Here is a 15,429-nt window from a genome sequence, read left to right on the forward strand (position 1 = left end):
GATATGCATACAGATTTGCAAAATAGGATACAAAATTGAAATCTCGGAATCTGAATATAACTGTACAGTCGCTTGTGCTCATTCCATGCTCTTCAGCTTCAACTATGGTATCTCTAAACTTCACTCTGTTTCTTCTTGTTAATTGCTATATGTTCCTTGATTGCTTTCTTCTTAATTTCTTTCTTGCGGATACTATTTTAATATATAGGGTTGTTCTAAATCTAATGGTTATTTTTTAATTTGACATTACAGATGAGAATCAAGTTGAAGCTCACGTGAATTCTTGCCACAGGAAATGCATAAAACTTTATTATTAGATGTTGGTTGAGTTCTATTAATTTTTCCAAATAAAATTTGTTGTTGAAAGAATATGTTTGCTACAAGAATAAATTGGATCCTATGATATCCACCCATGTATTCTTTTTCAACATTAATGATTCTTTTATTAATTGATGTTCATATATGATTAGATTCGCATACACTTAATATATGGCTTCTTTTATGGATCAAAATAGTGAAAATAGCGGTTTTTAAAAAATTTTCTAATTTTATTTTTTTTCTTAATAAATGATAAAAAATTCTTTTATTTTATTAAAAATTTATTTTTCATTAATTTGTCGCTGTATCGAACAGTAAACCGTGTTTAGACAAGTCGATTACCGTTTATACATTCAAACTTTAGTACTGAAATAAGCCCGACAACGTGAACGATAAATACCGAGCTTTGAAGTTGGGAAAACTTGAGCTTTTTGCATATGGGCCTCTTGAAATCCAGACCCGGCCTTTTGTATCAGAGTTGAATGGGTTTGAGCCATTGGGACCACAGAACAGAAGTTCCCTTATCTGCTTGCCACGTTTACTGCTACCAGTATTCGCCAACTCGGGAATGAAGAAGCCACATCCCTCGCTTTATGCAACCTACGGTCACGTGCATGGTCAGAGTCAGGTGGAGAGTAAGACCTATTCTCGGATCCACCTGCTATAGCCGGTCACTATCCTATCTGTATTTAGTCCCACATTTATGAGGTTGCTTGTACGATTTCTTTTATTACCTTATTTAGTCAAAGTAAATGCAAATATTTTAAGATAATTCTTCTGCTTGTTACCATTTAACAATTATGACAGTGAAGATTTTTCAAATTGCAAATTCAAAAGGAAAGGCAATCTCTATTTGTGTGAACACTGCCAACTTATATATAACATAGCCATTGTTAAATCCAACTTAATCTTGAGGACCACTTCCACCCTCATTTGCCAGTCACTACCATATCTTACTGGTATTAGCCGGTAATCAAGCCCCTATAAAAGGGCCAACGGGGACTTCTGGATTTTGCTCATCGGTTAGGTTGGGATAGAGTTGTTAGCTTCTACGTCTCTCTCTCTTTTCCTTTCTACCTATCTTGATTTTCTTTTGAATCTTCAGATTTTATTTTCTTTCTGTTCTTTATTTTTTTTCATAGTTTCAGTGTTTTGACTGTGTTTTCTTCTTTTAAAACATATGCTGAGCGAAAAATAGAATATTGGATCAATCTTGAATTATAATCTTGAATTGATCCACAGCAATGTATAAGCATATATGGGTAAGCAGTATTGTATTTTTCCTGTTACAAAACAATATTTTGTTTATATTGGCACATGCATACGTGAAATGATGAGTAAGAAATGACCATGACCATCTTAATTACATTTTCCAGGAAAAGTGCGCTTTGGACATATTTTCCAGGAAAAGTGATTGTATTGGCTAAAGAGGAAGAAGAGAGCAAAGAAAAGAGAAAAGGGAAAAAGAAATGTTGACAGAAGAGAGAGAGCACAACCCAGCATTAGCTAAACAAAGTCTTTGGTTTTGCAGGGAGTGTGCTCTCTCCTCTTCTGTCACCACCATGATCACATTCATATTCCTCCATTTCTTTCTTCTACCTTTCTCATTCTCTCCATATACAATACTACTGTAAGGTGGATTATTTGTTTTTCCTATTATATATACACATATTGCATATTGCTACTGCACTTTATTATGATTTTATTTCTTTTATTTTCATTATTTATAAAATTTTTATCCACTTCCTACAAGTACATTCAATTTTTATTATTAACTTTTCTACCTTACCGTTGTTTATGGTGGCCATGAAATTGAAAGCAATATTAATTGAATACTGAAACTAGTAACCCAGTACAAGCAGCAAGTGGAGTTGGAAGGCTTGGAAAGGAAGGAGGAGCACTGGACAGAGTCAGTACCATGAAGTCGAAGTATCAGAGTCCATTAATATGGGTCATAAAAAGGCAAACACAAGTATTAGCAAAATTTGGAAATGGAGTACTCAGAGAAAATTGCATTTGCAGAGAATTTAGCAGTTTGGGAGGCTGACTTTGACATGAAAATGACTGTTTTTTTTACTTTTCTTTTTTTTTTTTGTTCTTTTTTTGTCCTTTTGAATCTGAGAATCAAAATGATTGTTTTCACCACTTTGTGCCAACACTACTGTTTCCTTAATATTTCATTGTTTTAACCTTTTGGTGCAAACACTACAGTTTCCTGACCATTTCAGTCGCTGTGCTGTCATCCTCAAGCTTTGTTTAATTTATATTTTTGCACATTTTTTTTGCTTATATCACATGGATTCTGTAAAAAAGGGATATTGATATTGAAGCTGAATATTTATTACAAAGAAAATTTTCACCAGGAGAATAAAATTAAAAGGAATCTTAATCAAGGACCTAAAAGGGAAAATATCAAAATAATTAGAAGCAGAATGTCCTTATGGGTATGAAGATGAGAGGCACAAGACAAGCTGTAATAATTGCAATAACATTTTTATCAACAAGAGCTAAATCCATTATAAATATTGATTGTCTATACAATGGTTAGTATCTTGTGCATTACTCTTTTCAATCAAATACAGTCAACAAAAAATTTGCATCACCAAAACAAAATTTTCCAGGCCCAATAATAATCTGGCTTTGCCATATCATAGGTCCATTCATTAGTCTTCAGAAAAAATTGAACTCTTCATTATATAGGCTAAAATTTCCTACACAGTATATATGAGACAAATTGTTCTCTTCAAAATCGTCAAAATACAAAATCACATGTTGAATCACGTCTCCAAAGTACAAATTCACATCTCCAAAATCTTCCTACACAGTTGAATCACTCATTTGCATATGTATCTTCAGGAAATCCGCAATTTGGTAATGACAACAAACTCTGGCCAGGTTTCATGAAAGCAGAGATGAGCATTAGTAGGAAAAATCAAACCTTTTTTTACTTCTCTTAAAACAACGTTCACAATTTTGGCTCCTTTCTTCTGTGCAATTTGCGTCCGACGGCATGTACCAATAGTCCAGTTAATTTTTGGTGTTCGTTCATGAAAATGTACCGCCTCAGTGCTTGCAAATATTGTGCTCATAGCTACATGTAACAACAAACTAATGCAGGATAGTATGAAACACTGCGCTCATGTCAACCGCCAGAAGCCACTGATACATTTGGAGGAACAGAACCTGTTTCATCAGACATAATACCTCCACCCGATTCAGCATTCTTAGGCTGCAACTTCTCCAATTCTTGATCAGGGAACACCTCAGATTGCAAAGATGGTGCAATTTTATTCACATGCTGCCACGTTAGTTCCCACAAGCTATCTCCACCTGAGGCACTACTTTGTACAAGCACTCCACTGGTCTTCATTACAAGCAAGGTGTTCTTAAGAAGCTCAGGCACAGCTTCATGAAGCTTCTCACTCTTCCTCCCTCTTACTTTAACCTTTAGATATTTTTCCATTCGGCTGAGAACTTCCAGCCATAACTTAGAGAAAGTTGTTAATTGTGAAAGGTCATGGAGTAACCGTAAAAACACTTTTGAGAGGAGCTTTACAGCAATGATTAGTGTGCCGTCCATGTTTCTGTACCCCTTGTGGGTGTGTCCCTGAGCATTTTCAAGCAAGTCATCAAGCAATGTAAAGATTACCAGATCAAAACACTGCAACCACAAACCAGGTGGGAGATTGATCCCATCCACTACTGTCAAGCACTTTTGCAATGATAGAAGTGCGTGGTTTCTAACTTCTTCTCTCTGATCCAAACAAACTTTTCTTAATCCCTGCACAAGCCTCAACCACATTTCCCCAATATCCTGAGACAACTTTGCAGCTTCCTCCTCCCCCAATGACTCCTTAGCCTCGTGAGACCACCGAACTAAACAATCAACGGAGCCTGTCATAAGATCTAGTGCATGCACAGACCTTGCTGCCTCTGCCACACGAGACTCTGCAAACTGCCTTGCTGCATCCACCCAGAGGACATAATTGGCCGGTAACAAGTGGACTCCGTCACTCATAATGAACGACAATGCATCAAATCCAGGTTCAGAAGCTTCAGGGTGACGAGCTGTAATGGAAAGTAAGGACGTAATTGTACGCCACCCCATTAGAGATCTGATATGTGTAGCATTTGCTTTTACGAGGCGACTAACTTCCACTGTAATTTGTTCACAATAAGCATCAGCAACACGAGCATCTAGTTTCAAAACAAGTTGCAGCGACCTTAAAAGTTCATCGGCCAGGTTCTCTTTGTAAGGAAGCAATCGTTGACAAATTCGAAGGAGTCCAAACACAGCCTTCTCTACCAAGGCACAAGGCATTACAGTGGACTGAACAATATTAGCTATATGCTCATAAACACTCTGCCACAGCCGCACAATCCTGTCCCGGTTGTTAAGAGTAATTGCAATCAGCAACTCCAGGCAGAAAACTGCAGTATCTTCATCCTCAGGAAAGCTGTTCCCTCTCTGAGACCCACCTGCTGCCCAGATGAGTGCTTGTGCAAGCTGTTCTAAGGATTCAGCCTGCAAGAATTTACTTTCAGCAAATATGCTATCAACATGACATTTTTGGATAGTTTCAAGGGTGCGTCGCTGAGCAGCAAGTTCTTCCTCAGTGGGTTGAGATATTGGCTCCTCAGTTTCAAGAGATAGGAGCTGACTAAACCGGCCCATCAAGCCAGAAGATTTCTTGGGAGCTCCCGTGGATTGCATATGAGCTGAAGGCAAAGGATTTGTAATAGGTTTCCCATGTCCAGGGTCAGCAGAAGTTTCTGATTCATCAGCCACATCACTGGCCACACATGCTGGAAGAAGACCAAGCTTGTGCAACCGCAAAATGCACTCCATAATATTTCTCCAACCTGTACGAATATAATCACCATATCTATTTGCAATGGTGAAAAGAGCCACAGTTGCCATCCTGGCTTTAGTGTCATCACCAAAGGCAAGCACATGTTCCTCTGGATATGATGGATCCAAGAGGGTTGTGAACTTACATAGAGACACAACTAGATCATCCAGTACATGTTCGAAATGATGACATGCAGAAATTTTTGCAACGGCTAAGAATCCATCAATGCATGTCTGGTAAATATCTTCGTGTTCTGCATGATCAAACACAACCGAAATAGCAGCAATTGCGGGACCTGACATTATAGCAAACATATCTCGGTCAAGGTATGCCTTTGAATCATATACAATGAACGGAGAAGTTTTCTTGGAGTTGTGTATCAGACTAATCCAACGACTCGAAGTCATTACAGGGAAGCCAGCTCCTTGTTCTGGAGTAGTGCGGATCTCATTCTTGCATATTGAATGATACAGTTCAGACAAGAATTCCCGAGGTAAGTCATTGCCTCCATTGATGCGCCTATTATTTCGTACAAAATCCTCTTCTGTCATCTTCTTTTTCACCTGTACATTATGCTGATCTGTGTTGAGCATTATAAGAGAATATGATAATAAAAGAGCAGCATCCTTGTTAGCTAGGATCTGTGGTGATTGCTCATAGTATCGCTCAGAAAAGGCCTCAAGTACCCTTTGTATTTTTTGAGATTCTCCAGGCAGCCTAAAAGTTTCCAAGAACAACCGCAGAGCATCATCCAGATTCATACCTTGGAAATCAAAAGTCCTGGCAAATTCATGAAGAACCTGAACGCAAAACTCATCATGATTTCCCAGGAAATCTCCAATAACATTCTTATCTAACCCAGCAGTGTATCTGAAAAAGCAGGCCACACTTTGGGGGTGAAGTTTGTTAGGTAAGAGATGCGTTCCCTGGAGAAATTTCAGGCCTTCCTTTGGATCACGGTTGAAGTGATCAGCTCCAATCATCAATCTCCTCTTGATATGCTTTCTCTGGAGGACAAAGGGAACCCAATGAGTAGGATCACTATAGTTGTCACACTTTTCCATCCAGAAGGGTGTATACTCCTCAAGGTTCAATGGAGCCTGTTCTGAACCAACCGATCCATTGTCTATCCCTTCAGCCATCCCTTGAATAACAGCAATGAGACCATCCAGTGCAAGAATGTGCATTGCAGACAAAGGGCAGTTCACTGGAAATGCACTCTTTGACAACAAATTAGCTAGGTCTTCAAACACATTACCGCATGTTATGTCACAGTCTAAGTTAGCATACATCTCCACCATAAATGTTTTCTGCCTGCAGAAGTCTACAAGAGCCTCCATTGCAACCTCCTGCTGCTGGTATGAAGCACCATATCTGCTCTGTGCAAGTCTTAAAATCACACAAGAGAAGAAAGCCTCAAGCTGCAATTTGAGTTCAGCACGTAAATGGTGATACAGGTTGAGAACAATACTACAAACCATTGAGAGAATAAGTGGGCTCATTGACAAGCCAAACTGCATCAGGTTAGAAAATAGTTCATCTTGAATCAAACTCAATAACTTGGGATGATGACGAATATAAGGCCCACCCAATTCTATAGCTGAATTAATTAAGCCCAGTGCAAAAAGAGGCACATCTTCATCAAAAGCTATTGTATTAGACCTCGGACCCACTCCCATATGATCAACAACATTTAATAAAGAACACAAGAAGTGAAATATCTCCACCATGCAGGGGAGACCATATGGCTGTGTCATGAGGTGCAAATCATGTGGAAGGGCATTTTTTCCACTATGAACTCCAATTGTGTTTTCCTCCATTACAGTTGCCACCAGATCTGAGGAAGCACTGGAACCAAAACTTACAGAGGATGCTTGACCATCAAATTCAGAGCCATTGTTGCCATTTTCCATTTGTTTGCTACTGAAGCTGTAATCATTATCTAGACCACGAATCTGTACGATAGAAGGTTACACATATTCTAAGTTATAAAAAAAATGATGCAGATAAGTCCAAAACAAAAACTTATTATTACCACTGTTCGATCCAAATCTTATAGATGTAGAAGGCCAATACATCATCTCTAAGCTACATACCACCAGACGTATTCAAAGTGATAAACCTCAAGACATTAGCTACGTTTGCAAATTTAGAGAAAATTTTCAAGGTACTAAAGTGCTAGACAAGTTTTGGCATATGCCTTGATGATGAGATACCAGTCCTGGAACTCAAAATAGCCTCCCATAATTCCTTATTGATTAACTGATACTCGAAGAAATGGTAAAAGAGAAGAGTCTGTAAATCTCAAACCAAAATACCATTAAGGTAAACCTCAAAGTTTCAGTTAAAGTAAAATCAATGAGCCAAGATTTATCAGCTATTGACTTTGAATTAAAACCACTAAAAATTTTCCCATAATCTTTCATCACTTTTCAAGTCTGAAAAATGGAATAAGAACCACATTTTCTGATGTGTAATTAATAAGAATAAGAAGGATCTCTTTTCTATCAATTTCATCAAAACCAATACCCTTGATGGACATCAATTTCGGTTTCTTTAGCCAAACCCTTAACCATGATTCATTAAAATGCATTGAAAGGAAAAGAATTCAATTTTTTTTTCCAGTTTTTCTTCCAGCACTTTTCTATCACATCTCAGAAACTAACTAAAGGACAAGGAGAGGAGAAATTGCAGTTGTGAACAAGAATGAAATGTGCAATTATACCTCCTGTTTGGTAGGACTAACTCCATTGACCATTGCATATTCTTTGTTGTCAACATCTGGCAGGAGGGAAAAAATGCATCTAACAAGTTCATGCATTGTGTGACGAGCTATCCGCTGTAACAATTCACCTTTAGTTCCAGCTTGGTGAACTATACGGAAACAAGTGTTCACTATGGTACAGACATGCTGATTACTCAGTGTGGCAGATGCTTTACTTTTCATACAAGCAAGAAGAACCTGAAGTATCTTCATTAGCACCACCTCTTCCGTTGCAGGATCTGTCACTTCAAATCGGCAACTTGTCACAGCATCAACTACCAAGTGCATGGCATCTTTAACATTTACAGTATTTTGATCAATCACATCGACAGTTAAAATCTTGTAAACAGATGACAATGCAACTCCAGTGATTGGGGCACTAGTTTCATCAGATCGAATTACATCCAAAAATGGCTGGAGATACACAGCAGGATTGATGGTATGCCATGGATGCTGACATGAGAAAATTTGCTTCCGCAATGCCTTCAAAGACTGAATCAAAGGGTGGTCCAATTGATCATCACCAGACACATAACGACCTCCCCATCTTACGTTTCTCCTCATAACTGCCAATACAGCACCTACTTCTGCATTGATCATGCATGCTAAAGTAGCTTTATTAGAATAGGAAGAGTCACATCCCACAGATTCTTCCTCCATTGCTTTAATTCCTGATTGCAGCTTTAAGCGACCCATATCAGTATAATGTTGCTTGTACTAAACCCAATTTCTATCAGCATCTAGCAGTTGCTAAACAGAGGAGGCAGAAGAACTCAGGCGATGCATACCCTTCATATTGACAAGCAGCAAACTCAAGCTCATGAGCCATCAAGAAAGAAACAAAACTGAAGCTAAAATAGGTCTGCCCTAAAACTGCACTTTCATGTGCGTGAGCATGCATATAAAAATTGAAGCTTAAGCGGCCTGAATTATCCAAAAGCACCAGAAAATGTCATCACCCGTTGTGTCCTTCACATGTTTCTTTTTTCAAAAAAAAAAAAAAAAAAAAAAAAAAAAAAAAAAAGGGAAAAAGTTGAAAATTTTAGTTAAGGAGGATTCTGACTCTCCACTTCTTTCTTTCAGCAAGTCAAAATGACGCGCAAAATTAAAATCACCATTAGCTCTCATAAACCCCTACTTTTAATAATCTAATCTAATGTTAGACTTGATAAAAATTTCAATCACAATTCACTGAAATAAAGCATTAGTTGCATACATTCCACACATGCACAAGAAACAGATTACTGCACATTCAACTGAGAGACTGACTACATCAGATCTAGCAGAAAAGGTACACATAAAATAACCCTTATGATTTAATCAAATGGAAAACAATTTTAAATAATAATAAAAAAAAGCACCCATTGCAAATTCAAAATTTTGCATGTATTCAATTCAATTTTCACAATAAAGAGATTTAACTAAAACAAAATCAAGATTTCACTAAATTGCACGAATCATAAGATTGATAAATGAAACATCGTGTGAGTTCATAGGCAACCAATAATCGAAGATTGAAGTAGATTAGGTTGGAGTTAAAGAGAGAAATGGAGTAGATCAACAGCAATGGGTATTAGGCTTACCTCTTGCTCTGGATCGAGAGAGAGTGAGATCCGCAAATAGACTGCCCTCCCTCTGTGTCTCGGACAGGGAAAGAAAGAAAGCGAGGAAAGCAAGGAGGACTTTGCTGTGTGTGATTCACTACAGAGAGAAATTATATCAGAACGAAATCAATGTACCGAAATGAAAACAAACTTCATGCCAATGGAGAATTTTGTAATATTCGGTGACCTTTGTTTCTCAAAGCAAATTATATATATATATATATATATATATATATATATATATATATGGAGACTTCTATTTTGAAAAGCTAATATGAAGTCCCTAGCTTATTATTTCATTTCAAATAGGGTCTTTTAAATGGCAACTGACTAAAAATTAGTTTTTAAATTATAGTTAAATTAATAATAAATCTCTAATAATATTAATAAAATTATAATTTAAAAATTTTATAATTTATGTTTGAAGATAGAGATTCTCATAGTATGATTATAATTCAAAGATTAATTTATTATTTTCCTTATACAACGTGCGCGTTGCACGTGTTTATACTCGTTGTTTTTACTCGTAAATTATTATTTTTTACATTTTATATATTATAGAATAATATTTAAAAAAAAAATAATTTTAGTTATAATAATTATTATTACTTTTCCAAATTTTTTGATAGTAAATTCATTTGATATAATAATTGATTGTCTTAATAATTTTGTTATTTGCATATACATGTTTTTCATTATATATTACTCAGTTATTCTTACTTGTATTTTAATTTTTGTATTTATAGACCTCTTGTTATTTCATCATTTTTCCGCAGTTAGTTCTAAGTTTTATGCGATTGTTTGAGTTAATAGCTAGGGTTTTTGAAGTTATATCTAAGGTTGGATTTGGTCAAATAGTTGATCAAATGTGAAATTAACAATGAAATTCATAATCCTTGCAATATTTTCCTTAATTTAGTATATAATTCATAAGATTTAGTAAAATTCAGGCTAGAACTATTGCTAGCAGCAGCTAGGATATGTCATTGCAGAGTCAAAGTGAATCTAAATCGATATATTATAATGAAATCATCAATTGATATTGTGAATATTTTACATTATTCTTAGCTAAAATTTATTTTATCAATATTTTGAGTATTCAGTATTAAGAATAATTAAATCCAATAGCTAACACGACGATTATTTATTTTTTTAATTTAGATTTTGAATGTTAGAGAAGGTACTAACTATTTTCTAAAATAAAATATAAAAGTGAATGGATAACAAAATATAATATTTAGCTTAAAATCAGCTAATATTATTTTTTTAAAAATCTATTATTGTGACTAATTTATTCTTTTTGCAAGTATCATTATGTTGAACATTATTAAAAAATAATAATTAAGTAGCATATGCAATTATAAATAAAATAATTACTAAGCCAATAAGAACATATTTTTGATAGCAAAATAAATAAATTTTTAATCCGTAAAAGCAATTAGAGCTAAACACAAACATATATAATAATATGGTAGGACAAAACTTTTCCACAATAAAATTCTAATTCCAAAGAAAACTTCTCAATTAATATTCTTAATATATAGTAAATTTAATACATTTATAATATTAAAAATAATATAATTTATAGTATATAAAATAATATGTTATTAACTTACTCTTAGTAGAAGTTGTTGTAAATAAATATTAATTATTTATTCATACTAATAAAACGTAAAGAGAAACTTGAATATGAGTTCAAATAATTATTTTTTATTGTTATAATAAAATATTAATTCTTATAATTCTTAATGGAGTAGGCAAGTTATAGATAATATTTACATTGTTTTCAATGATAAGATTGCTAATTGACTTTAAATATTAGCCTTTTTACTATGAATATTCTTATTCATCCAATTATTTTATAATTAAATGTTATAAAAATTTTAGAATATTAATGGACAATATTAAAATTTATAGTAATTTTAAAAAGATCAAATTAATATAACAATAAAAAATTTTACAATTATTTTTTAACATAATATATATAATAATAATAGTTCTGATTTTTTTGAATTTCTTTTTTTTTTTAAGATTGAATTTCTTTATTTTATTTATACTTATTAATATATATTATTAGATATTCAAGTTTACACATCCATATTCATATTAATCGTTTTCAAAAAATATTAATTATGATTGTAAAATAAATGAAATTAAATGAGAAAAAATATTATTAATTTTAAAAGATTAAAAGGTATAAGGTTAAAAATTAATTTTCAAAATACAAGAACACGCAGTATGCTATAATTTACACATATATCTTTTAAATATTATAATGCACATTGTTAAAAAGGTAGCAGGAATCTTTAAAAAATCCATAAAAATTTAGAAAATTATTTTTTATACCTCAATATTTAAAAAAGAGACTTAGACGTGAAAAAAATCTATCAAAATTTCTCTCCCCATTTGATATAAATATCCCTGTTCATCTTTCTTCTTCATCTTTCATATAAAGTATACTATATATATAGCTACCAACTTCTTCATCTTTCTCCTTCACAGTTCATACGCAAGAATCTGAAGTTACAATCATACCCACTTTTCAAGAGTATGCAGGGAATCACCAGAAGTTTGTTTACAACATTGCCAAAACGTATCTAAGTGAATTTACATATAAATTATAAGCTAGAAGAAGAGAAGATATAGTGGAAAACTTGTCAATTGATAATTTCCAAAGATCAAATACATTTTGAAGTGTTAACAGAAACTGGTTTGTCTGCAGGATACAGTAGTAACCACATAGTTCAATAGAACAGTATTGAACTAAGGCTTTTGAACTCCAACATTATCTAATCATTGTATACAGTGTAGCTAACTAAGCTACAATCAGAAAGTAGACAAAAACTGAAAGAATCAAACAATTAGCAAGTGTTGCACGAGAAAAATTGAAAAAGCTGCTCCAGGAAGTTGATGGGGAATCTTGAACTATTCACAATCACAAAAAATATCTTCGAGACTCAAAGGCAAGGAAGAAGAGAAAGTGAGAGTTGGTTTCATCTTTGGAACAATAATAGGCTCAGCCTCACCATTAAGGATTTGCAAGACTCTTCTCATTGTAGGTCTCGCCATGCTATCTGGGTTAGCACAGCTTAATCCCACAAGTAACAGCCTAGTCATTTCTTCTTCCTCGAACTCGCCATTTAGCCTTTCATCAGCTGCTTCAATAATTTTTCCCTCACTGTACAACCCCCAAACCCAGTCAACCAAATTCACCATTTTTTGGCTATCTCCTTCTCTCTCAATTGGCCTCCTGCCACAAGCCACTTCAAGCATCACTACACCATAACTGAAAACATCAGTTTTCTCAGTTGCTTTCCCATAGTGAAGATATTCAGGAGCTAAATACCCCATTGTTCCAGCAGTAAGTGTAGATACAGGACTCTTATCATGATCCATTATCCTTGCCAACCCAAAATCACCTAGCCTTGCATTGAAATTCCCATCCAGCATTACATTACTAGTCTTTATGTCTCTATGAATTACTTGCTGCTCACATTCTTGATGCAAATATGTCAATGCAGAGGCCAAGCCAATAGCAATGTTCTGCCTATGAGACCAAGTTAAAATTGTACCATTTTCAGCTTCCTGATATAACATCTTATCAAGGCTTCCGTACGGCATAAACTCATAAACAAGCAGCAATTCATTCTTCTCAACACACCAACCTTGTAGTTGCAGCAAATTCTTGTGCCTCAAACAAGCAATAATAGATAATTCAGCAATAAAATCAGCTCTACCTTCATGAGAATGCTTTGATCTTTTAACTGCCGCAACATTACCAGAAGAGAGAAAGTAAGCTTTATACACATTACCAAATGAGCCTCTTCCTATCATTCTGCTCGAATGAAAACCTTTTGTGGCTGAACTAAGCTCTTTAAAACTATATTCTCTTGGCCCTGCCACTAGTTCTGCTTTTAAGCTCTTCACAATCTTGCTCTTTTGCCACTTCTTGAAAGAAATATAGCCAAAAACCACCAAGAAAGCACAAAAGAAAGCTGGACCAGCAATTCCAAGACCCAAGCCAAGACCTTTGTGACTCTTATCAGTAGACCTCAAAAAAGGAGCAGTAGGTGCTTCTACTGTCACTGAAGTATCAGACACATTATCAGGATGTGATTTTGGCCTAACAGGAAGAAACCCAAACGTTTTAAAGCTCCAACTCTCAATTAAATGAAGCTCAGTGCTTCCTTCTGTAGAACCTGAAAACCCCACATACATGTCCTCTTTAAGATGCCCAAAGAGATCTATATCTACACCCAATAATGGCTTAGAGGGTTTTGAATTCGAATAACTCAAGAAAACATTCAAAACCTTCAAATCATTCTTGTAATTGATCCAAGCAGTGATTGAATTCCCACTCTTTAAATCGATATCTTGCGAGTTTGGATCAGCAGTCTTGATTGAATCAAGATTATCAACATCTAAACCTACATGGTTATCATTTGGGTCGTTGAAATGGGGATCAAGTCTAGTGTCAAATTCAATAGCCACAAACTTATTATTGCTCGATTGAGAAGAATTAACAAGCCCTAGAAATCCACCTGCACTACCAATAGTTTGATTATCTTGTGAAAGAAAAAAGGTAAACCCATCGCCAAAAGAAGCAGGACTGACATTATTAATGGAGAAAGTGAACTTTGTTGAAAAAGAAGCAGTTTTATTTGATTCTGGGTCGAAGAATGAAATTGGGTCGTTGTAGATTACAGTGCCTGAGCTTGTAGAAGGGACTGTAACATCGCGTGTGAGACCAACGGCGCCATTTCGGAGATAAGAATCGCCAAGAAGAGTGAGATTCCGGAGAGTTAAAGAAGAGAAATCAAAACTCACAGTATTATAATTGGCTAATACAAGAAACGGGTTTCTGGAATTGAAGAGAACTAAGAGAAACAAGAAAACAAGAAGCTTTCTTGGAAGCATAGTTATTGAAAATCTTGATCTTTAACAAATGGGTTTGTTTCTGCTAAGCTTTTTAGAGCGCTAATGGTGAAAAAGACTAAAGAATAGAATGATTGGAATTGAATTCATGAGAGAGAGAAAGATAGAGAGAGAAGGGTTGGTGGGAAAATGGGGTTTAAACGGTTTGAAGACAAGAGGGAGTGGGGGATTGAAAAATGGAGCAAGCATATAACGGTTACCAGTTCTTTTGTGTGCTTCTAAAACGACAGCGTTTTGAGTTCATCAATGGACCGAGTCAAATTGACAAGTGAGATCAGGTTGTGGTGTGGGGTCTCAGTTTGGTCAGGATGAGCTAAAATGTGCAATTTTCAAAACTGACCGTTTTAAGATGCTTACAATTATTGGCAAATGACAAGGTCAGCAGGGAGCCATGTGACTTGCCCTCTTTGATCATGTGCTACTATATAAGCCACTTTCACATTGACACATTAATATATCATTAATGTTTAATTATCTCCCTAAACTGGTTTAAGGGCTTTTGCTATTGTTAGAGAATTGAAAGATACAATTAGAAATTAAAACAAATTGTATAAGCTAGCTGTGCTTTATGCTTCACTTTTTAATTTAAACTTGTTGGGTGGGGGTGCATTTTTACTTTTTAAGCAGAAACGGATTATAAATGGCCAATGGCTTTGGACATTCAAATCTTTAAGCTTTTAAATAGATTTGAAATCCAACCAGCAATGTATAAAGTTTCGTGATAAATTTGGAGGATTTGATAATGACATAGGGAGGCCATGTGACCTTCTGGCCCAGGTTTATTAATTCAATAGAGCATACGTCATTTAGCCGTTAGAACTAGAAGAATGAAAATACTGTACGTAAGAATTTGACCATTTTGGATTGTGATTTGGCATATGCTAAAACGGTTTAATTTCATATGAATTAAACTAAACTCAAGTTCCTTATTATATAAACTTTATTACCCACTAAA

General features: G+C 34.9%; 2 protein-coding genes and 1 long non-coding RNA gene across 3 annotated transcripts; 1 reads left to right on the forward strand and 2 right to left on the reverse strand.

Annotated features, from left to right (window-relative positions):
* The first annotated feature begins 1,350 nt into the window (after positions 1-1,350).
* LOC105633075 (uncharacterized) lies at positions 1,351-2,474 on the forward strand. Its single transcript, XR_002284250.3, has 2 exons — positions 1,351-1,580; positions 1,695-2,474. It is a non-coding gene; the product is annotated as an uncharacterized LOC105633075 (long non-coding RNA).
* Positions 2,475-2,987: 513 nt separating this feature from the next.
* Positions 2,988-9,694, reverse strand: LOC105633077 (ARF guanine-nucleotide exchange factor GNOM). The gene is made up of 3 exons (XM_012215602.4): positions 9,519-9,694; positions 7,897-8,724; positions 2,988-7,126 (listed from the first exon to the last, which is right to left on the reverse strand). Exons 2-3 carry the CDS (start codon positions 8,629-8,631, stop codon positions 3,461-3,463), a joined length of 4,401 nt encoding a protein of 1,466 aa, XP_012070992.1. The 5' UTR covers positions 8,632-8,724; positions 9,519-9,694; the 3' UTR covers positions 2,988-3,460.
* Positions 9,695-12,182: 2,488 nt separating this feature from the next.
* LOC105633078 (Concanavalin A-like lectin protein kinase family protein) lies at positions 12,183-14,635 on the reverse strand. The gene has a single exon (XM_012215603.4). The coding sequence runs from the start codon at positions 14,454-14,456 to the stop codon at positions 12,465-12,467; it is 1,992 nt and encodes a 663-aa protein (XP_012070993.1). The 5' UTR covers positions 14,457-14,635; the 3' UTR covers positions 12,183-12,464.
* Positions 14,636-15,429: the final 794 nt, after the last annotated feature.

Source organism: Jatropha curcas, chromosome 7, assembly GCF_041381405.1.
Source record: "Jatropha curcas cultivar XTBG-Jc1 chromosome 7, XTBG_Jcur_1.0, whole genome shotgun sequence".
NCBI lineage: Eukaryota > Viridiplantae > Streptophyta > Magnoliopsida > Malpighiales > Euphorbiaceae > Jatropha > Jatropha curcas.

Excerpts from the sequence above, each read along its gene's own strand:
- LOC105633077 (XM_012215602.4), bottom strand. The coding sequence starts at position 8,631 with ATGGGTCGCTTAAAGCTGCAATCAGGAATTAAAGCAATGGAGGAAGAA. Across the intron at positions 7,127-7,896 it reads TTAGTCCTACCAAACAGGAG|ATTCGTGGTCTAGATAATGA; the intron begins GTATAATTGCAC and ends TCTATCGTACAG.
- LOC105633078 (XM_012215603.4), bottom strand. The coding sequence starts at position 14,456 with ATGCTTCCAAGAAAGCTTCTTGTTTTCTTGTTTCTCTTAGTTCTCTTC.